The sequence below is a fragment of the Geotrypetes seraphini genome, chromosome 2 (genome assembly GCF_902459505.1).
Source record: "Geotrypetes seraphini chromosome 2, aGeoSer1.1, whole genome shotgun sequence".
Lineage (NCBI taxonomy): Eukaryota > Metazoa > Chordata > Amphibia > Gymnophiona > Dermophiidae > Geotrypetes > Geotrypetes seraphini.
Genome location: NC_047085.1, coordinates 485,375,912 through 485,399,914, shown reverse-complemented (window position 1 = coordinate 485,399,914; position 24,003 = coordinate 485,375,912). Strand labels below are relative to the sequence as shown.

At 41.9% G+C, this 24,003-nt stretch overlaps 1 protein-coding gene across 16 annotated transcripts in view; it reads right to left on the bottom strand.

Annotated features, from left to right (window-relative positions):
• Nucleotides 1-24,003, bottom strand: part of OBSCN (obscurin, cytoskeletal calmodulin and titin-interacting RhoGEF) — a 762,040-nt gene that overhangs the window by 336,164 nt on the left and 401,873 nt on the right. For all 16 annotated transcript variants that reach the window (XM_033931804.1, XM_033931806.1, XM_033931805.1 and 13 more), the window contains 5 exons: nt 21,988-22,254; nt 18,882-19,154; nt 7,996-8,262; nt 4,487-4,753; nt 2,833-3,105 (listed from right to left, as the gene is read on the bottom strand). In XM_033931804.1, coding sequence (XP_033787695.1) covers nt 2,833-3,105; nt 4,487-4,753; nt 7,996-8,262; nt 18,882-19,154; nt 21,988-22,254 — 1,347 coding nt within the window. The remainder of the gene's footprint in view (nt 1-2,832; nt 3,106-4,486; nt 4,754-7,995; nt 8,263-18,881; nt 19,155-21,987; nt 22,255-24,003) is intronic.

Here is a 24,003-nt window from a genome sequence, read left to right as displayed (position 1 = left end):
CATTTTTATAATGAGAAAATGATGGGCTTGAAAGGGGAACTGAGAAAAACGATGATACCTCATCCGTATGACCTGGAACTAAAGCATCCCTCCAACCCCCCCCCCCCCCCCCCCAATGTACATCACTCTTCTAAAGCTGATCACATGGGAAACTGAGTAAAACAATAAGGGCATTAAACTGTCTGCACAGATGCCTTGAATTGGACATGTAAAATTGTGTGCTTTATTGAACAATGTGTATATGGGGAGTGTGTGGTGCAGTGGTTAGAGCTACAGCCCCGGCACCCTGGGGTTGTGGGTTCAAATCCCACACTGCTCCTTTTGACCCTGGGCAAGTCAATTAATCCAAATGCTCTAACTAATGGAGGAAGAACCTCAGGACCCAGTTTGCCGCCAGCTATTTGACTCAGCCTGCAAACCTAGACGGGACTATCCTCATTGGCTCCAACCTCCCAATTACTATTTATATTTTTATTTTTAATTCAGATAGTTTATGATTATGATAATGTTGTTCTAATTTAATATAGGCCACCCTAATACATCTATATTTTCCCTAATTCAAAAGAGTGAAAAGAATTGAGAAGTGAAGAGAGAATTTTTGATGGTGATTTGATTTTTTTCTCTTGCACTGCCTGTATTTAGTATATGTTTTGACAAGTCACTTAATCCCCCAGTGCCCCAGGTACATTAGATAGAGTGTGAGCCCACCAGAACAGATAGGGAAAAATGCTTGAGTGCCTTAATAATTTGTAATCCACATAGAATTGTAGGATATGCAGAAAATAAATATATTACCCACATAAAGGATTTTCCAGATATAAAGCCTGTTTTGCACAGGAAAAGTCTTTTAAAAATTGTTCAACTGCGCACACACATAGGGAGTATATGCATGGAAAGTGTATGCATACTTTTATGGGGCTGTGTGCAAGTGTTTCTGGGCGCATAATTTGGGCAACTTAGAGGTGGAGCATAGAGAATACAATGCATAGATTTTCACCATTTTTGGAGCAATTTGTGTGCTATCGGGGCTGGATCAGGGAGCCTATTTTTATAAAGGCACATAGGCATCAATGTTACTTTTATAAAACAGATCTACTGTATAATAGGTGCCTTTTTGGTCTTTACACACGAGCATCTGATTATATAATCAAGACCACAGAGAGTAGATAATATTCAAACATAGTACTTTGAGGAGGAAGAGAGTGTGGTGTCGTGGTTAGAGCTACAATCTCAGCACACTGAAATTGTGGGTTCAAATCCCTTGTGACCCTAGGCAAGTCATTTAATCCTCCACTGCCCCAGGTACGTTAGACAGATTATGAAGACAGACAGGGAAAATGCTTCAAGTATCTGTATGTAACTACAAAAAGGCAGTATACAAGTCCCAATCCCTTTCCCTTACTTTGTGTAGTAAAATACCCTTTGTCCATGGTGCCATTTCAAAACATTCCCTGTAGAGAGTGGAATAAAGAAAGCTTAAAAACTAAACTAAAACTTAACCTTATATAAAGGAAGCTCTACGCGGTTAACAATAAATTTTTTAAAAATACAGTAAACTAAAATACAAGAGTTAGGGCTCCTTTTACGAAGCTGCGTTAGCGGCTTTATCGCAGGCAACTTTTTAGCACGCGCTAACCCCCAGGCTAGCCGAAAAACTGCCGCCTGCTCAAGAAGCGGCGGTAGCAGCTAGCACGGCCAGCAAATTAGCGCGCGCTATTACGCGCGTTAAACCGCTTTACGCGGCTTCGTAAAAGGAGCCCGTAGTTTTCAAAATGTTTAGCAAATAAAAAAGTTTTAAAGAAGTTTACGGAAGAGTTGGAAGGAACTGGGACACCTCAAAATTAGGGGAAGTTCATTCTATAGTTGGGAAAATTGAAACGCCCGAGAGCTGCTAAAATCTCACTTATTCAGACAATGGGCTTGGAAAAACATTAATAAAAACTGCAGGGTTTTAAATCCTTTCCAGAATCTCAACAGAAGCCCAGTCTAGCCTCTTTCTATAAAATAGTTCCTTTCCTTCTCAGGATTGCCCTCCACTACTTTCTCTGGCAACTATCCGTTATGTCTCATTGTCTTGTTCACTTTTATGCACTACTTTCGTCTCCCTTATGTGTCTTTTGCTTTGAATACAGGCCCCCTTTTATTAAGCTGCGATAGCGGTTTTTAGCACAGGGAGCTGCGCTGCTCCCGACGCTCATAGAGCGTCAGTCACTCAGCAAGCGGTGTGGGGGCAGGCCGGATGCCGAAGAGATCGCAGCTGCTCTGCACCGCTGGAGCCATCCAGGGGGGCTCCTGAAAAGGTACCGGGAGTGTGTATGGGGGGGGGGGATGATTTAAAATCCCTACATAGGCCACCCCATATAACTAGGCCACGCCCCATACACGGGCTTTGTAAAACCCATGCATAGGCCGCGGCCTATATATGGGGAAATACGGTAGGTGCGATTCTCAATCATCCACCAGGCGCTGTTTATAGAATTGCGCCTAGCGGGGCCTAAGAAGTCTTAGGCAATAATAGGCTTTGAATCCTTACAAAGAATGCTAAAAAAAATTAGGTGTTAAACATTTGTATTCTATGGGGAAATTACTGATAAATTGATAATCTTGTTTTTATTTTATGCTATCAATGTTATTCTTTGGTTGAGAACCGCTTTTACATTTTGGTTAAAGGTAATACATAAAATGAATAAATCAAATCAAATCAGCAGACACTTGATATGTTCCTGTGGCACAATAAAGCATTCCCTGCAGGTTCTTGCCACCCAAATGACCACATTCCCAGAAAATGATGTCCTCTTTAAGGGCAATGCTCATCCTTATAGCGGCACATACCTTTGATTAGCAATTTAGCGGAAGACACAAGAGATCCAGCTTTGAAGGTCACGGTCCCAGAGTCATCGGCCCCCAGTTCCTTCAGCGTCAAGGTGTGCACGTTCCCGTCTTGCTCCGACATCTCGTTCAGGGAGCTGTTCTTCAGGAGAGAACCATCCAGCCACCACTGGACACCCCGCACGCCCGGCCGGGAGAGCTCACAGGAGAACGTGGCCAATTCGCCCGCAAAAACATCGATGTTCTTCAACCCGGTAACTACTTCTACTTCCCGTTCTGCGCATCCGGGGTAGAAAGTGAGAGGCAGAATAAAAACAGACAACGAATTGCATTCTTTACTATGTTACTATATATTCTGACTGTACTGTAATTATCACTTTTAGCGGGCGTTTAGGGCTGAATCAGACCAAGGTCCATCGGAACCCCATCATTCTGCCTCTGACAGCAACCTGACCCAGTCACAAATAAAACTAAAAAAGTTTTAGGAGTATATAATGATTGAGTTGCTGGTAACCTTAATCTGCCAAAAATATTATTCATACACCAGCTTCTGCTAAATTATATATTAAATCTTATAGCATAAATAAATTGTATTGGTGAATATAAATAAATTGGGAAAAGTGTTCAATCAGACATTGAACACTTTTCACAATTTATTTATATTCACCAATACAATTTATTTGTACTATAAGATTTAATATATAAATTTAGCAGAAGCTGGTATATGAATAATATTTTTGCCAGTCACAAATACCCAGCAAATACCTTAAATGCATTATGATTCTTCAGCTCTTTTTCAGAGACAAGCAATGGCTTTTGCAAGACTCCCTAAGTCATCTGGAATTATCCCTAGGAACTTGTCCAAACTTCTTGAGCTATGCGAAGTTAGCCATCTTGAGCAGAATTTCCAGCAAAAACAATCCATAGCTTTATCGTATGCTGTGTGAAAAAAATACATTCTGTGAGGAGGAAGACGAGACAGGGGAAAGAAAGTAAGAAGGAAACTGCACCCTTGGCAGCTTGTACACAGTGGTGTAGTGAGGGTAAGTGGTGCCCGGGACGGTGGCACCCTTCCCCCACCCTCTTCTCCACCCCCACTTCTTTCTGATCCTCCCTTCCGCGAACACTCCTTCCCTTCCCCCGTATCTTTTAAATTTTCCAGGCATGAGCAACAGCACAAACTTGCTGCCCGTGTCATGTTGGCTATCCTTCCGTCCTTTCCTAGGCGCGGGACTCAGAAGTGACGTCAAAGAGAGGCGACACCGACGTGGGCAGCAAGTTCAAAATGCTAAAGTAAGGCTCTGCCAATCGGGAGCTGCTTTGACACGCAGCTCCTGATTGGTGTAGCCTGACTTTGATACAGGAAGAAGCGTCGGAGAATACCGTAAATTAATGAGTCCGCAAACCACAAATTTGCGGGGGGAACACCGTATTTATGTATATCCTGCCCTCCCAGAAAGCTCAGGGTGGATAACAGTAGAACAAACACAGTTTCTGAGACCAAATTTTTTAAAGGAAAATGGTATCTGAAATTTCCCTTTGCAAATGAGGTTACAGATACACAAAAACAAAGGACCCTCCTCCTCGGTTCTCTTGTATCCTGTGAAACATGATTGCATCTGCTACAGGAATACTCATCCAGCCAGTATCCCCTTACCTTTTACTGCCAGGATTGCAGTGGTTTGCTGGTCTCCTGAATCACAAGTGTAATCTCCAGCATCCTGCGGCTCCACGTCGTAGATAAGGAGCTCCACCACAGGCCCCTCCTGTCTCATCTCATACTTGTCATTGGAGCGCAGCACCACCTCGCCTTTCCTCCACAGCACAGGGGCGTTGGGTTTTGTCAACTCACAACGCAGTGTGATTGCGCTCCCTTCTTCAGTCTCTTCGTTCTGCAGCCAGCGTTGGAAGAGCACTGGCATGGCTTTTAACATGGAAATAAAAGGAAGAAAGAGCTTTAGCATTGCACGGTACTCTAAAAATCTATCCATACAAGGATGGATTTCAGCATTATGGGAGCATGGCTGAGCTGTTTCAAGAGGGAATAATGTTCTAGCATAAGAAGTGGTAATAAGATGCTGGAAAGGATAGATTCAAATGTACCAGAACAGTATCTTCAAGAAGGAATGGTGAATGCATGGAACAGACGACCGTGGAGACTGATGTCGCAGATGTAGACTTTATTGGAAAAAAGTAGTCAATAAAACATCCACAATTTGATATATAGAACCCTAGACGGACTGTGTTTCGACATAAAAGTCTTCCTCAGGGGTCCAAGTGTGGTTTCCTCACACATATGTAAAAGCTACATCCAAGTGTAGGTCAAGGCAAGAGGATACTTTGACCTACGCTCTGACATAGCTTTTGCGTATTTGTGAGGAAACCACACTTGGCCACTGAAACACGGTCCATGTAGGGTCCTATATATTAAGTTTAGGATGTTTTATTGACTACATTTTTTTCCAATAAAGTCTACATCGGCAACATCAGTCTTCACAGTCGCTTGTTTTGGATTTGGATTTTTATCTGTGGATCGGCAGGGTCAACTTCTTGGTTGAATGCATGGAACAGTGCATTCAGGGGAGATGGCGCAGGGAAAACAATACAAAATAAATATCAGCTTCTTGAATAAATGCTCACAATAATTTAATTATTAAATATCTTATAAATACTTGATTAATAAATATTTGAATAAATGTTTAAATGTATGAAAAGTGCTCAGTGTCTTATCTCTTGCATGTGAGCCACAATGAGATCCTTTCATTTTGTAGCAGGGAAAACAATACCAGATCCTATGAAAGCACGGCAAAAAACATGCACGACCATATCATGAAATGAAAGGAAATTCTAATTCACTTGTATAATCAGCATCAGCCATAGTTCACTCTGCACTGTATGATAAAAGAAGTGTACAGTACTTCTCAAATGACAATGTCAAGTCCAATGAAATGTCATTTCCTACAGCTTGTGGATCTTATGCTTACATATCCAATTGGCCTAACACAACAACCATAATATATACAAATATAAAATTTAGAAAATAACAAGTTTCATATACTTGCACGTAAAGTATGTGCAAACACCCTTATTTTATAAACTACATATGTAAATCATGACTCTGCCTGCTTTCATCAAAAATGTGCCCCAGAAACACTTACACCTAAGAATCATGTAAAAATATTGCATTCTTGTCGCCATGTGTACTTTTATGTAGCAGAATTTTTGCACATACGCTGTACACACTTAAGGCACTTCGGACTGTGCAGGATTCTTTTGTGAGGGTATTATTGTATTTACCTCATTTTAATCACATCACACCTGGTCTTTTGGAACTCCATTGGCTTCCAATTGTGTAACAAAGCAAATATAAAATTTTGATGCATGCATCCAGGGAGGGGCCTAAGGCTCTGATTGGCCCAGATGCATAAGGCCCCACCCATAGGCCTTAAACAACCTGGGCCAATCAGAGCCACATGCCCCTCCCCGGTGCATCCCAGGGAGAGGAAGGCCCGCACGATAAAAATCGCATGAGACAATCGTGCGCAGACAAAGCCGGGCCGACAATCGCATGCAGGACATCAGTACGCCAGATTTAAACTCAATTTGAAAGTGCTCTGAGGGGGGTTGTGGTGGAGGGGGGGGAGAACCATCGCCCTTAACTTAGTAGTGTTGGCGCTGCCGTTGGGGGGGTGTTGTGTGTGTGTGTGTGTATCTCCCATTATAGAGGAAACAGACTTTCCTCTGTAATGTGGGGGGATTTCCCCCTCCAAAGGTAGTGTCAACACTACTAGGTTAAGTGGGGATGGGGTTAAATCCGGCGCGCGCTGATGTCCTGAGCGTGATTGTTGGCCCAGCTTTGTCTGCGCGCGATTGTCTCATGTGGTTTTTACGTGACACCTTTTGAAGAGGCGATGGGCACATGCAAATTTAGTAAATCTTCGCTACTCTCCACCATCCTCATTTGCATGAGCGTTTTTTGGAGAATGACTCGCTTTTTAAAAAATCACTACTATAACGGCTGTGACAGTGGCCTGTCGGTTTTTAACACAACTTTTAGAGAATCTAGGCCTAAGACCCTATGTGTAATGTACAGGTTATATATATTCAAAGGGGTTTAACTGGGCAGGACCCTGACACTTCACAGAGTTGGCTGGCCACCAATATTCAGTAGCACTTAACTGGATCGTGCTGCCGTCTCCACTAACTGGTTATTCCCTAACTGGGATGGAGTTTGAGTGGAGCCATACCTTAGCCAGTTAGCAGTGACATTTGGTCTGCTAACCAGCTAAATTGTGACAGCAAATAAGCTGTCCTAACTTTATGTGCCAAATTAACTGGGCACCAGTTTGAAATCAACCGATACTCAATTAACTTCCGGGTCAGCACACATACTCAGATATTCAATGCTGGGAGATGCCCATGCCCTGGCATGGAATATGGTCTGAATATTACCTAAATATTAATTCACAAAAAAGTCTTTTTAAAAATTGACCCTTAAGGTAACGAATTGTGAGGGTGGGGAAGGAGAGGGAGGATGGTTGAGGATGGGAATGCGGGGATATTGTTTGGGGCTGTTGCAAGGATTGGTAAGAAAGTGTGTGGTGGGGATTGTATTCTAGAGGAAAGAGTATTTGCTGTTTAGTATATTCTGTTGGGTGATTGAATAATAGTCCACCGATGAAGGGAATATGATTCTTTGGGAAGGAACAGTTGCGGGTGATATGTTTGCTTGGTTGTAAGGAACCTGACAAGTTTGTAGCGGCACAAATTCGGGGACAATAAGGAACAGGGCCTCAGATTGTTGTTTGCTGCAATTATGAAGTGGCCTTCTATTTTGCTCCTGCTGCTATCTAAGGCCTGGGCTATGGGGAGGGGGGAGAGAGATGGGGAGTTGGGGGAACATTAACGTTAAAATGGATTGATAACTAGACACACTTGTTGGTAGACTTGTCGTCATTTTCTGGATGTATTGTTGAAAGTGTACTGTGACAGTTGTTTTGTGGTAACTCTTTGTCATCAATAAAAATGTTTGAATATCAAAAAATTAACCCTTAAGGAACCAAAGGAAGTTTACAGGGCCAGAAAAAAAAAAATGCAAAAAGACCCCACAGACACACACACACACCCCAGCAAATACAACTGTATATTCTAGAGATAAATCCTCACCATTAACTTCCAGACGTGCTATGCTCTTCTTCTCACCAGCAACACAAGTGTATTCTCCTGAATCTGAGGGTGTTAAATTGTGAATGTTCAAAATGTGGACTGGCCCTTCCTTTCTGATTTCAAACTTCTCATTGGACATGATCACTGTAGACCCTTTCCTCCACTCCACTTTGGTGTTGGGCTTGTTGAGTTCACAGCGTAATGTTGCTACACCATCTTCTTCACCCTCTGTTGATTGCAGCTGATTTGTGAAAGACAGGGAAATGGCTGAGGGGTGATAATACACAGAAAATTAAATAAATCCACAGAATCAAATCAAACCTGAAACTTACATATAGCCAAAATTTGGTTACATGCACAAGTCAGAGAGATGGCACAGACTGGGATGGAGGCCTTCTACGCTCTTCAGAGCCGGTTCATGGTCAGTGGCAACCTGAGCCAACTGTAGCATCAATTCCCCCCCCATTCATGATCCAATATTTCCTTCTTCTAACTCAGTCCGTCCCCCCCATATGTACCTTCACATTCTAAGGTGTCGGCAGCAGCAGCAATGCTCCACACATACTACATGTGCTCAACATGGAACCTTCCCTTTGCTGCATCCTGCCTTGATGAAAACAAGAAGTTGCGTCAGAGGAGGTGGGAAGAGGAAGAGGGAAGGCTTCAGGCTGGGCACAGGAAGTGTGTGTGTATCACTGCTGCTGGCACCCTCTAGAGCACAGGTGTCAAATGCAAGGTCTGCGGGTCGAATCTGGCCCGCCTGGCTGTTTTATGTGGCCCACGGTGCAATCGATGAGGTGTTTTCAATGCTGCCCCTGGTGTCATCTTCCGGCTGGCTCCTTCTTCCTCACTGCCGTAGTGCACAAAGCTGCGGTCGGCAGCTCCTATGTGCATCCTGCACCTGAACCAGAAGCCTTCTCTCTGATATCACAACGTCAGAGGGAAGGCTTCTGGATGAGGCGCGGGGCACGAGAGGAGTGGCTGCACACAGCTTTGTGCACACTGCGGCAGCAGAAGTGAGGAAGATAGCACCGGGGGCAGCAATGAAAATGCGCATCGCACCGCGGGCAGCATAAAATGGCTAGGCGGGAGCAAGACAGAAGGTAAGACACCCGCCAGAGGGAGGCACCTAATTGATGCACAGCATGGAGTGAGGGAGACAACAAAGGTAGGGGGGAATTATTTTATTTTCAATTTAGTGATTGAACTGTGTCAATTTTGAGAATTTACATCTGCTGTCCATATTTTGCACTGTTCAGGAAGAAATATAATTTTAATTAATAATTTTTATTCGTTTTTACAACTTACGTCAAGTGTAACAAGAAATAACATTTGAATTGAAAAACATCACTTGATTTGCTATTAATATCATCTGAAATTCATGAAATTTATCCTCCCCTCCCATTTCTATCTCATCAAAAATATTCATTTATTATATTATACAATATACATTTTAGTAAAATATCAAAATATCAAAAAACCATCCCCATCCCCTCATTTCAATTATTTTATTAAGGGAAATGTTTACTATTCATTACAAAAGTCTGTTAATGGTCCCCAAACCTCTCAAAATTTACCAAGATAACCTCTCGTGTGGCTAATGTTCTTTCCATTTTATATAGATGACATACAGAACTCCACCAAAAACTGTAATTTAATCTGCTCTGATTTTTCCAATTGAATGTAATCTGTTGAATGGCAACTCCAGTCATAATAAGTAAAAGCTTATTGATTTTTTAAGAAATCTGACTTTTTGCTCTCATTGACATGCCAAATAAAATAGTATCATATGTCAAGGTCACCGGATTCTCTAACAACCTACTTAATTGGCCCCATATCGATTTCCTTAATGTCAATATAAATGGACAATAGAATAAAAGATGATCGGACTTCCGGTTTGGACTTGAGCAAGATGGTCACGTGAGCTGCTTGCTCCCACCCTTTTCTAAGCTTATCTTTTAGAATTTGCCTGTTCTTTTTGCTTTCTTTCATTTTTTTTCTCAGCTGCAGCCTTGTTAACAACTATTCTAACTTTTAATATATCATGGCTAGCAAAAAATCTAAAGCCAACACACTTCCAGCAAGTAAACGTCTCAAGTCGGCTCCCCCCTCTCCTGAGAAGCCTGGCTCCGCTGCAGACCTCGTGGAGGAGATTGACCCGATCCTAACAGAATTGCAGAATATAAAATCTCTAATGAAATCACACATGGAAATATCACAAGATATGCGAGGGGAATTAGAGTTAATCCACACACAAATGGCTGCATCTCAGCAGCGTTTCGACTTACTGTCTGAACGAGTCACTGCTGTGGAAAAAGATCTCCCGACAATAAGTGCTAACTCGGCGGCCATTTCTAAACTAACCACTGACCTCGAGGATATGGCAAATCGCAGCCGTAGATCTAATTTACGGATCCTTGGAATGCCGGAAGGGGCCGAGGGTAATGATACGATAGCCTTCCTGACTTCATGGCTCCCGAAGTTCCTGGACATTGATTTCTCCCCGATCTTAGAGCTCGGGCGTGCTCATCGCTCCCCTTCCAGCCTGCAGCCTGGAAACAAGCGCCCACGCCCGCTGGTCGTCAAGGTACTCCGATTCCAGCATGCCTTACAAATCTTAAATGCCGCGAAGGGAAAGGCGTCCATGTTACATCAGGGGCGTAAAATTATAATTGTGCCCGACCTAGCTCCCGCCACTGCAGCGAAGAGAAAGTCCTTCCTCTCCATGCGGCAGGATTTAAAAGACCTTGGCGCGCAGTATGGACTCTTCTATCCTACTAGGTTCCGGGTGACTTATCGCAACAAAACGGACAACTACAGTGACCCGAAGGTTCTGCGTGCGTGGCTCCAACAGACGAAGATGGGGTAGTCGATCTCTGACTGTCTTATTTGCGGCTCCCTGCACTGGACTTAGCGCCGTACTCACTATGTGATCTACCATCATGTGCTACCCGGTTACCTGCTACGATCTCCTCACCGAACTGCCTTCAAGTCTATGGGACGACTTATCCCCTTTTACATTGCCTCTGACTCACTGCTGCTTCCCGACTAGCTTACCAACGGCTCTTCTCACTGGACTTGACTGTACAATCCTTCTGATTTCTCCAGCCGTATGCTCCCTGGTTCCCCGCATCGGACTCTTCACTACGCTGCCTGCAAACTCATGGACTTTCCACCCTCTTAAACCCTGACTTGTTGTTGCTTATTTTACTTTACCTGCCCATACTCAAATCTTCCTTTTTCTGCTTCTTTCTCGATAATATAAGTGGCTCTACTCTATTCTAATCTTTTTCCCTCACGCGTCCACCTCCCGCCATTTTGGGTCCTCCTTCTTCAGTTTCTTCAATTTTTCTGTTTTTTTTTATATCTTGCTCTCCCTCCTGCAGCGAAGATTTTACTTTCTTTAACCGGAGCTTTCTCCCCTCTCGTTTTAAGTTTGTTATCCCCCTTCTCTCTCTACAACCTATTTATACTATGCTTGTAATTTGTACCTATTTATTCATGTTCTCTCCCCGCCATTTCTACACGTGCTTTCTCTTTCCTAGAACCACTCTAACATACTGTATGTCATTTTTCTCTCCCGCCTCTTGCCTACCCAACTTGTTGAAATTTTGTTCAATTGCTGTTATATTTTAACTTTTTCTACATTTTGCATACCCTTTACTTTTACGAGTGTTGTCATGGTAACCTTCGCTTTTCCAACGGCTCTCTGTTTTTCTTCTCTGTTCCTCCCTCCTCCACGATGCTTCTCTTCATGCAGTATAATTTAGCTCAACGTTTCCTATCTCTTTCTTTGCCTAATATTCTGTCCCTTGGATGATATGAATTTACTGTCATGAATTTTTTATATCTTATCTTGATCACATTGACTCATGTTATGCTATATGAACTTATAATTTTCTATCTCTCTTCTCCTGCTGCTCAGTCACATAATATTTACCCTCTCTTTGCCTTTGAATACGACTCGCTGCTAATTTGCTTTTTAATGTATTTTTACTACTGACTAATTTCTCTTACCCATTACTGCCTGCACTCCAACCCTGATGTACTTTAAATTATTTTTAGTATTGCTTTTATGATATCTGTCCTCCCTATGTACAGACCTAAATTACCGACTGACGGATGATCACACACTCTCCTATTAGTTTATATATTATGCATGTTTGTTCCTCTATTCCTCTTACTGATGAACTCCTTATAACCCCCCCTTTTTTTTTTTTTCATTTATTTTTCTTGATTTGTACACTACTGTTAAATTGTTTTATACTTTTCCCTGATAATTTTTTACCCATCATAACTTATGATACCCTCCTGATGAATTTTAAACCATTTTCAACTTTGCCTTTATGATAGCTATCCCCCTTATGTATAATTCTACTTGATTAATTGATGGATGAATTCATATTTTCTCTCCAGGTTATATATTACTCATGTTTTCTCTTCCATTCCCCTTGCTGATGAATTCCTTATTAACCTTTTTATCTATTTCAGTCTATGAATTGTTGATACAATGCTTTATACTTTTTACTGGTTAATTTTTAATACCCATTATAACTTGTGATACCCCCCTGATGAATTTTAAAACTTTTTTTAACTTTGTTTTCATGATAACTATCTCTCATATGTACGGCTCTATTTTATTACTTGACGGATGAATTCATTTTTTCATACTAGTTTATATATTATTCATGTTTTTTCCTCTATTCCTCTCGCAGATGAACTCTTTATACCCTTTTTTATTTATCTCGATCTATGAACTTTTACTAAATTGTTTTTTACTTTTTGATTGGCTACTTTTCCTTACCCATTATAACTTTTCCTTACCCATTATCTAATTTGTCTTTCCTTTCTACTTCCTCATTACCTTGTAAATCTACCACCATATATGCCACCCTCCAAGCGGTTCAGCATTTTGATTGTATTTCCGGGTCCGATAGACGCAACACGAACGGTTCTCCTCTCTGGTACAACCCCTCTTTTTGTATTGGTAATCGCCCTATTCACTGGAGTTCCTGGATTGACAAAGGGATATGGACTTTAAATCAGGTCATGGATAATGGTAAACTCCTTTCTTTTGCTCAGCTCATGGACAGGTTTGACTTACCTACAACGGAATGCTATCATTGGATTCAGCTCTCTCACTGTCTACTTAAATGTTCCCCATCCATTTTTTCCTATACCCAAACCTCTCCTTTCATGACTCTCTCAAAATTAGCGCTAGAACTAGGTCATACCACGTCCCTTTTTTATAAAGAACTCAGATCACATTTATACCCTAGATCCAAGAGATCTACAGATATTTGGTCATCTTACTCCACTTGGCATGGAACCGATCAGGACTGGGACCATTATTTCAGCAAAATAATTTGCCCAACAGCATCTGCAAGTTTATCTCAGTCGCTTTATTTTCTTGCGTACAAAGCTTTCTGGACTCCTAACAAGATGTATATGGTTGGCATTAGGGATTCCAATAGGTGTTGGCACTGTGCTTCGGAGTTAGGGGATCTTCATCATATGATTTATGCATGTCCTATCCTTCAGGACTTTTGGACACAAATATGGCGTCTTGTTCAACGTATTCTCCCTATTTCGTCGGGATTCTCCTTCGATATCTTGCTCTACAGAGCTTTAGCTGTGTCAGATCCCCTCTCCGCCAGTCAACAAGCTCTTCTTAATATTTTAATTGCTTTAACAATTCAAATGATTCTTCACAATTGGAAATCCGCAAATTTGCTTAATGTTGTTTTCTGGTGGAATACTGTTCTCATGATTCATTCCTATGAACTAAAAGCTGCTGAATTTACAAACCGATTGCAGCGCGTTTCCAAGATATGGGATCCTATTCGACACTACTCTCCTTAACCGTTGTCTTTCCTCTAATTTCTCTTGATCTTGTTATGTCCAACTTTCTCTCTCTTTTTCTTCTCTATCCATTACTCCAGGTTGGCATGGGATGTCCGCCCCGTATCCTTTACTCATTACTCATCATTCTTCACTCATTACTATTTCATTACTAGTCTCTCTCTTCCATCTTCTACTTGATCTACCTCTTCCTCCTCACCTTTTCCTAGTCTTCCTCTTTTTTCTCTTTCTCCTCTCCAGGTTCTACAGTGGGTTCTTTTGAGCCTCCAGGTTTCCTTGTGTTTTTTCTTTTTTGCAACGAAAATTATAAACATCATATCATATGTATTCTGTATTATGTACTCTTCTGATATCTGGTTGGTTCGTTTGAACCTCTTTGTTCACTTGTTCATTATTCTTTTTGTTATTTTTGTATCTCTGTTTTGGTTACTAAAAATTCAATAAATATATTTGAAATTAGAATAAAAGATGATCTAAAGTCCCAGCCTCAAGATGACAGTGCCAACATCTATTCGACTTAGAGCTATCTAATTTTTGTAAACGAACAGGGGTCCAAGAAAGAAGAAATGTATTTGTTTCTTTTTCTCTAGGGTTGCAGAGTCTTGAATCTTAGGGTTTCGCTTGTATACATTAGTACTTTTAGTTTGTGGTCCTGTATTTACATAGGGGTTATCTATGTTCTGGTAGGAATAAATGTTGAGAAGCATACAGTGTACTTTGTGTAGTTTAATTTTGTGGTTAACCATTATGTGTTGTTAATAAGATTATATTGTAAAGTTCAAAAAGTTTTTATTGAATTTTCAGAACAAATAAAGATATCCAGATCAAAGGATGCAAATTGAGAATGCAGTATTGACAATAAAGATGTTGCAGTAATATTGTCAGAAAAATCATCCAGTGACCTGGAACAGAGAAAAGGGAAAAAATATAAAGAAAACTTACATGACAATAACAGTATATATCAAAATGTCATAATGGGTAGTCATGTAAAAAGCCAAAAAACAAAAGCAGATCCACCTGGATGTCAATAGGGCTCACGTGTCATAGTCAGAAAACAAGCAGTATATAAAAATGTGTAGTAGTATCAAAGGAATAATTGTGATCTTACTTTCACAAAGTTCAGCCAATTGTTTGAAATGGAGAGTGGGAATAGTTCAGCAATGGTGATATTGTATGTATATTGTATACGAAAAATGAATGGAAAAAAATAGTTTTACAATTAGTACTATTATGGTGGCAGGGTCTGGGGCGGAGATTGGGCGAAGATGGGTGGGGTCTGGCCCACGACTTAGCCTGTGTTTTGGATTTTGGCTCCTTAATGTGATTGAGTTTACGCTTGCTATTTGCACGGTGTAAGTCAGGGGTGTCCAATGTCGGTCCTCGAGGGCCGCAGTCCAGTCAGATTTTCAGGATTTCCCCAATGAATATACATGAGGTCTATTTGCATGCACTGCTTTCATTGTATGCTAATAGATCTCATGCATATTCATTGGGGAAATCCTGAAAACCCGACTGGATTGCGGCCCTCGAGGACCGACATTGGACACCCCTGGTGTAAGTGATTGCACCTAGATGTGGGCACATAAATGTAGACTTACATTAGTATTCGATAACAGCAATTAATGGCATAATTGCCTTAATAGACTTAGCGCCTTGTATGTTGGTACCAATATTTGGGTGACCTTTATAGAATTGACCTCAGAATGCAGTGAGACAAATCACAACACTAGATTTTTATTCAACTTATCTTTAAACTGTTTTAGTATAGCTAAGGTCATTTGTCTTCAACAGAATTCGGGATGAGTGTGCCAAAAATGAAGAAGGGAAAAAAAAAAAAAAAGCTGAGAAAATAACTAAAATTGTGACAGCTGGTTAAGAGGCCCTGCTCAGCATCCATGCATGCTGCATTTTGTTATATCCTCGTATATGTTATTGCTTGGAAAAATCTTTTTTTTGTTGTTGTTTCAGTTATTCAACAATCTAAAGTTTATTAGATTAGCAGCTACAGTTCATAAAAAAACATTTTTCAACTGACACCCATTTCAGAATGCAACGAGCTGCTACTTATCAGGACATCTGAGAACAATCTAAAGCCCTGCTAAAGAAATGTTACAATTACAGTTGCATACATGCACAAACTCAAAAAAGTGATCAGTGGAACAACACAAAATTAAAAATTAGCATATTTACAAGAGAAGAAGCATTTAATTTAGTATAACTGTGGAAAAGACACTTTTCCATGTTACATAATGCCATGACTACAGACATTTAAAGACTGAGCTTTGTTTGAAGCATCTGCATGGTTTAAGTATCAAAGTTCATTAGTTTAAGTGCATCAACTTCACAAAACTCTATACCGGGGTGCCCAATATGTCAATCGCGATTGACCGGTAGATCGGGAAGGCAACACGAGTCGATCGCAGAGCCCATCCCGGGCTCCATGATAGACTCGTGTTGCCGCCCCAATCTACTGGGCGATCAGCCTTCCTCTCTCTGACGTCCCCCACCACCCTCCCTCCAGAAGCATCAGACTGACCAGCATTCTGCTCCCCAACGTCAATTCTGACATCGGAGAAGAAGTTCTGGGCCAGCCAATCACTGCCTGGCTGGCCCGGAACTCCTCTCCGATGTCAGAATTGATGTCAGGGAGCGGAATGCTCATCAGCGTAATGCTTCTACAGGGAGAGCTTGGGGCGGCGGTGGCTTGGGGGCCTGTTCCCCGATGGCGGCGGCAAACCTAGTGGCTTGGGGAAGGGCAGGGAGAAAGAAAGAAAGGGGCAGGCAGGGAGATAGAAAGAAGGGGGGCAAGGAGACAAAAAAAAGAAGGGAAACAGAAAGAAAGGGGGAACAGAGAATCAGAAAGAAAGAGGGCATGGAGAGAGAGAGAAAGACAGGGAGGCAGGGAAAGAGAAAGAAAGAAGGGGGCAAGGAGAAAGAAAAAGTTGGGGAAGAGAATGAGATCTGGAGGAGAGGAAGCATACAGGAGACTGAAAGAAGGGAAGAAATATTGGATGCACAGTTAGAAGAAGAAAGTGCAACCAGAGACTCATGAAATCACCAGACAACAAAGGTAGGAAAAATGATTTTATTTTCAATTTAGTGATCAAAATGTGTCCGTTTTGAGAATTTATATCTGCTGTATATATTTTGCACTATGGCTCCCTTTTACTAAACCGGAGTAGCGGATTTTAGCGCAGGGAGCCTCTGAGCATCGAGAGCAGCGTGGGGCATCCAGCGCAGCTCCCTGCGCTAAAAACTGCTATTGCAGTTTAGTAAATTGGGAGGGGGTATATTTGTCTATTTTTGTATGGTTGTTACTGAGGTGACATTGCAAAGAGTCATCTGCCTTGACCTCTTGGAAAAAATCCCAGAATATAAATGATAATTAACATTTTCTCTGCGTACAGTGTGCTTTGTGGGTTTTTTAAAAAAAAATTTTATTTTTGGCAAATCATTTTGACTTGGTCATTTTAAAAGTAGCTCGCAAGCCCAAAAAGTGTGGGCACCCCTGCTCTATACCTATTAAATATGAACAAAAAAAACTGGTGCTTGGACAAATACACACAAGAATGTCTGCAGGAAAAAAAAAGTGTTCCCTGGACATTCTATGGGGTCCTTTTATCAAGCTGCGGTAGGGGTTTAACGCGCGTTATGAAATGTCGCTAACCCCGCTAGCGCGGCTTGATAAAAGGACCCCTATGTCACCCATTCTACTGTATTAGTCTGAAGCATCATTCATTCTTCTTTTCTTTTTGCTTGAGGAGTTTGTTGATCTCCTTTTTGCCCATGCCAATGTACTTTGAAATAATCCCCTGATTGTTCAGGCCAGGAAGCAACAGCAAGAAACTCACAATAAAATAAGTGAGGAGAAGGTTATGAACCTGTTGTCCTATCCAAGCAATCACAGCAAGAGAACTTCTCTAAATCTAAACCTAAAGAGACTGTCCACATTTTTGTGGGACATCAATTTAAGACTGCAACGTGCATTGTGAACAATATGATTCCTAAAACCAAAAGGAGGACTGTGATTTAACAAACGTGAAATTTAAAACTCTAAAGCTTTGGCTATCCTGAATGCACCTCAGTATCTACCACAGTATTTCCACATACTGTGAAGGACAACAGCAGTGGGAAGAGATCCTGAAGTATACGTCACAACAGCTGACGAAGTACACACAGATTGCATATTTTTATCGCAGCCATTATTAAATCAGAGATATACAGTACCTAAAAATGATTTTGATAAACGTACATTTTCAGGATTTTGTTTTAAATACTTGAAAATATTAAGATGTTATAAGAGCATGCCTCTCAGTCCCTGGATGTTGTAAGCTTACTGGCTATGGCTCTCCTTTTGGGTCTTTGCTGTCCCAGCAAAAAAAATAAATTCATAAACATTCAGAGATCAATCTTCAGTAAGGCAACCACTATTTAAAGACATCTGGATTAGTTACTAGGTATCTTTAAATGGATTTTGAGCCTCCATATTTAATCAAGTTGGACCATCGACTATATGGTCCTAATTTTAAACAAGCCACTTAAATGAATAACATTTTTTGTCCCCAAAATGTTCTGGCTCTTCCTCAACTGGATACCTTTAAGCCACATATTGACTTCTACAGACAAACTTTATCTGCTCATAGGAGGGACATTTTTTTAAAGAAAGCACTTATACAACCAACATCCGATGCTGATTGCCTAAGTGATTTTGAATATTAACGAACCAAATACCTCTTATTCAAGAGAATTATTTATTTTCTGGAAAGCAGTTTAATTTTCACGTACTCCTGCTTTGGCAGAGGTTGTTACATGACTGTACCCCCAGTGGACTGACTGGCAGGATGCTAACATCTGAAAACTGACAATTAGATGTCCACATTGCATGGAAGTTCAAATCCTTATATTGTATATTGACCACTGTCAGCCTAAAGCTCCGACTCTACACTTGGATCTTGGTCATAAAAAGAAGCCAAGAAATGATCTCTGATCTCAGTAGTATAAAGTTAGACTTTTAAGAAAATTACCTTTCACATCCAGCTGTGCCTCTGTGGTCTTATTTCCTACACGGAAACTGACAGTGCCGGAATCTTCTTGGGTGACCTTCTTCAGAGTCAGAGTATGGGTCCGCCCCTTCTGAACAGATATCTCATTCATTTCATTGGCCTGAAGGGGCACACTTTCCAGGTACCACCGCACATCAGATACCTCATCCCGAGATACCTTGCACTTAAACACTGCATCCTGCCCTTCATCCACAGTCACATTTTTCAGTCCCTCAACCAGGTAGACGTCCGGTTCTTTTTATTTTTTTTAAAAAAGGAAATAGATTTGTCTTAGTTATCAATTCTTCAGCAGTTTCAAAACAATATTTTTCAAAAGCAAGCAATGAAACATCCTGAAACTTCAGTGGCTGGCTCTATGTCTATTTAAGTACAGTACCTTTCACAGAAAACTAGGGCATTATTTTTGAAGCCCTATGTGTGATTTGCCAGCACTTACACAAGGAAATGTCAACTACATGGAAATTGCAGTTTTAGAATGGCTGCAATCTACGTGTATATGTTTGGCCATGAAGAGATATTCATATTTAGAAAAGAGGATCGGTAGCATGGAATATTGCTACTCCTTGGGTTTTGGCCAAGTATTAGCGTGGTACTAGTGACCTGGATTGGCCAGATACTAGTGACCTGGATTGGCCACCTTGAGAACGGGCTACTAGGCTTGATGGACCATTGGTCTGACCCAGTAAGACTATTCTTATGTTCTTAGGTGTGTCAGAGGGTGTACACATCTATGACATATTCTGCAAAGGCCATGCAACTTGAGGGTGAAAAATCATCGGCATTTGCATCTGCTATAAATCATACAGCTTGTCGTTTGGTTCTGATGTTTGTGTCAATGGCTGCTATAGGAGATCTGAGAATGTTTTGATTGCCTGATTGACATCTCTGCCCACATTTCCTTGCTCTGCTTCAGGCCCTCCTCATCACCCTTGAATTTCCCTCAGTCAAACTATCTCTATCTCCCCTCCCCCCCCAGTCTTGGCCATGGTCCCCTCAATGTGTGCTACCTTGTCATCTGGTCTGTCTTTGATGAGGGACCAGTGTGTACCTGTTTGCCTCACAGTGAGTGCTTCTGCATGTTGCAGTGGGTGGACTCTGCAGGCCATGCAACAGTAGGCACACATGGAAAAGAGAAGAGCCAGGAGGAGGCAGCCTTATCAAGAGGATATACTGGCTCAGAATCTAGTTCCCAAACAAATCTCACAGACGAGCAGTGCCTCAGCAGGTTCTAAGGCTAGCATCCACCATCGATGCCGGCAGCTTGATCTTCTACTCTGCTCCTGCCAAAGAGGAGACAATTCATGCTTGTCTTCCTAAAGGTTATCAGGGTGCTTGTCTTTCTCACCCCTAGTTGATTTCGGCCTCAATCACACAGTTTCTTGGGGTCTTTCTCATCCACCTCTTGGACTACGTAATCTTATTGTGCAGCTCAGACACCAAACTATGACACCGTTGAATCATCGATTGCATACCCGTGGGCATCAGGCCATCACAAGGGAGGAAGGGGAACTTACTGCAACAGAAGCTCCTTTTATTTCTCAACATGCAAGTGATCTGAAATACCTAAAGGCACATCATAGATGCCTTCCCAAGATTCCCATGCTCCCGCCATGTTGGTTCACTCTAGCATTTATTGCAAGTTCGAGAGTGGCCAGATCACCCTGGAATGGCTGCTGGGTAAGCCCTGCAATACTTAAACTAGAAAGTGCTGCCGCCCCTTCCTTGCTCCCAGCATACCCCTCTATGGGTGACTCTTCTTTTGTTTCCACAGCCCTTCGCTGCCATGAGTTTCAAACTCTGATACGCTTCGCCCACCATAGCACATAAGCACATAAGTTGAGCGTTTATTCTTAGTATTCATTCTTTATTACTATAGAGACCGAATGATGTACAGGACAGGACTTATTGAGGGTTTTTTTTAACCTGGTGCTGGTCACCTATAAGTCTTTTGTCCAGGGCTATAAAAGTTACATTATAGTATTAAAGTGTTTAACTTTGGCCCATACTGAGGTGTCTCACTTTCATTAATTCTTATTTGAATACAGCCAGCATTTGTTCTTTGCATGGTTAATATAAGGTTCTGCCAATTGCTCTTTTTGTTATATTATAGGTTTGGCAGTTTTCCAAAGTTTTTTCTTGGTTGCACTTTATATTACCCACTTTATATTACTCCACCTTACCAAGCCACCTCCTACAGTATAATATGCAGCCTCCACTGTGCAAGATCCCACCGTTCTATCTACTTTGTCACATTTTGTCATACTGTCACCTTTCACTCTACTATACTATATATGATTACCACACTATGTCTATTGTGCTACATTCTCATGCTATGCTATACACAATGTTTGCCATTCCACTTCTCCACGCTAAGTTCTACCTTGTAACATACCATACTGTCATGTCATACTAGGTTAGCCACACTTGTATACTATATCTACCATGTTATGTTTCCCATGCCATGTTCTGTATATATAATACTAGGTATGTCATGCCATGCTATGCATGTATATACAGTATATATAGTACTAGGTTTGTCATGCTATGTCTCACCATACCATGTTATGTTGTGTTTTGCCATGCTTTGTTGACTGTTTTGCCATCCCTGTCGGACAATGTCCTGCCATGACATGTTTGCCAACACCTTAAGTTTATGCATGGAAAAGGACATGTAATCGATCAAGTAAGAGCAAGATGTTGACAGAATTTGAGAGATGGTTTTAATTTTTGCTATGCTTCTCTGACAATTGAAGTTTATTTTGACTTGGGTTTCCATTGCAGATAAACCCTGCCCTGACACAGATAGCGAACGTGCATGTTGGCATTGGGTTTGGCAGTGAGCCAGTGAATGGCATATAAACTAAGCATATTTAATACAAGTTTTAAAGTGACGTAAGAGAAAAAAAAAGAAAAAAAGTTTGGGTTATAATAAAGGTGAAGGTGACAAGGAAACTTGCGGATAACTATGCCCCAACGGGCGAAACAAGTCCCGTATAAGAGCTGCTTCTGAAGCAGGAGGGAGAGTGTTAACTGACAATATAGAAATTTCTTTCCCCAACTCAATTACCTGAGATAGTTATCATTGCCTTGGTTTGTCCATTTCCATTGTCACAGCTGTACTCTCCAGCATCCTCTGGCTTCAGGTCATGTATCTGTAATGTGTGGACTGTCCCCTCTTGTCTGAGTTCATACTTGGCACTAGGGGAAATCACAAGAGGCCCCTTACTCCATTTCACTCGGATTCCAGGCTGGGAGAGTGTACAGCGCAAGAGAGCCACGTCACCTTCCTTCAGCTCTAGGTTCTGCAGTTCTTCAGTGAAGACTGGAGGTGGCACTACAACAATGACAAAATATTTCATTCAGACAAACACTTGCTCCCCTCCTCGCCTAATATTCAGACAGCGGGAGATCACTGGCGATCTCTCGTGGGCCGCATTGACACTGGAAATTCAATGCCGGTGCCAAATCCAGCCACTGGCATTGAAATTCTAGTCTATTTTGGGCTGGCCGGGACATAGTCTGTTATGACAATATTCAATGGTTAGCCGGCTAAGTCTCAATGGCCAAAGATATACCACCCTCTTAGGTGCTCATCTTTGACCACTGAACTTGGCCAGCAAGTCACTGAATATTGGTAATGACCAGCTCAGTCACGCAACATAACCAGTCACTAGCCAATCTGCTAAGTATCGGAGGATAGCTGCTATGTGCTATTTACTACTACTACTACTATTAATTATTTCTATAGCGCTACCAGATGTACGCAGAGCTGTACAGAATCACAAATAAGACAGTCCCTGCTCAGAAGAGCTTACAATCTAAACAGGCAAGACAGACAAACGGGATATCATGGATACAGTTAAGGGGAAAGTTAATTTGCTGGCTAGGAGCGGTTCCCAGTTAAACAGTGTTGAATATTGGGCCCTCCCATTTTTTTCTGAGAGTGGCACAGTGACAGAATTTGCCCCCGTCCCCAGGGTTAACCATGGGAAACCATCCCCGTTGCATTCTTTAAGGAGAGAGAGAAGAATCAGAGTATGAATGGGCACCACCGCTGACCCCCAATCTTTGCACTGAAGAATGCTGGTGTAAAAGGACTGAGGTTGAGATAGACACTAAAGAATGACACAGGATGGTTTTCTGTGGTTATTCGTGGGATCGGGGACAAATTCTGTCCCCCGTATCATTCATTTTCCTTCCTAGTCAAATCAGCATTATGTGTGTTTATTTACAGCTACTGTTTATCATTTCTGTAGCACAGCTCAGTACCTATAAGAGACAGTCTTTGCCCTGTGAAGTTTACAAGCTATTAGCGGCCTATCAAGTTACTATAAATAAAGAGGTGGGGGGGGTCGCAGGTCGGCGGGGGGGACGATCAGGGGTTCGGGGGGCGGTCGTGGGGGGGGGGGTTGCGTCGAGGCAGGAGGTCCTGGAATCCCTCCTGCCCGTATTTTAGTGGGGGGTAGGGGTTAGAGGGTGTCGCCAGGCCAGAAGGGCTTGGGCTACCTCCTGGCCGGATCGTGTGGGGGGGAGAGGGGTGTTGGAAATCGCCGGGCCAGGATGGCTTGGGCTCCCTCCTGGCCCCATTGGACTCGGCGGGGAGGGGGGTTGGGGATCGCAGGGCAAGAGGCCTTGGGCTCCCTCTTGCCCCAATGTCAGCGGGGGGGGGGGGGGAGGGGAGGTGTCGCGGTTCACCAGGGCAGGAGGGCTTGGGCTCCCTCCTGCCCGGATCATTGTGGGGAAGGGGGGGATTCTGTAACTGGTGTTGTTTTTGATAGACACCGGTTACAGAATCCAGCTTTTAAGTTCAAGTTCAAGTTTCAAGTTTCAAGTTTATTAAGTCTTGATGAATCGCCTATAAATTTGCTAGGCGATGTACAATAAAAATAACAAGTATTAATAAATGAAACAAGTACAATATTAAAAATGACATAAAAAACAAATTTGTTGTGTAGACAAGAAACATACTTTGCAAACTACTCAAAAAAACCTATATTCACAATAATGTGAGGGTAAAACATACAAGAAATGTGAGGATAAATAGGGAAATAGTTACAATTTTGATAGAGGAGAGGAATAAACA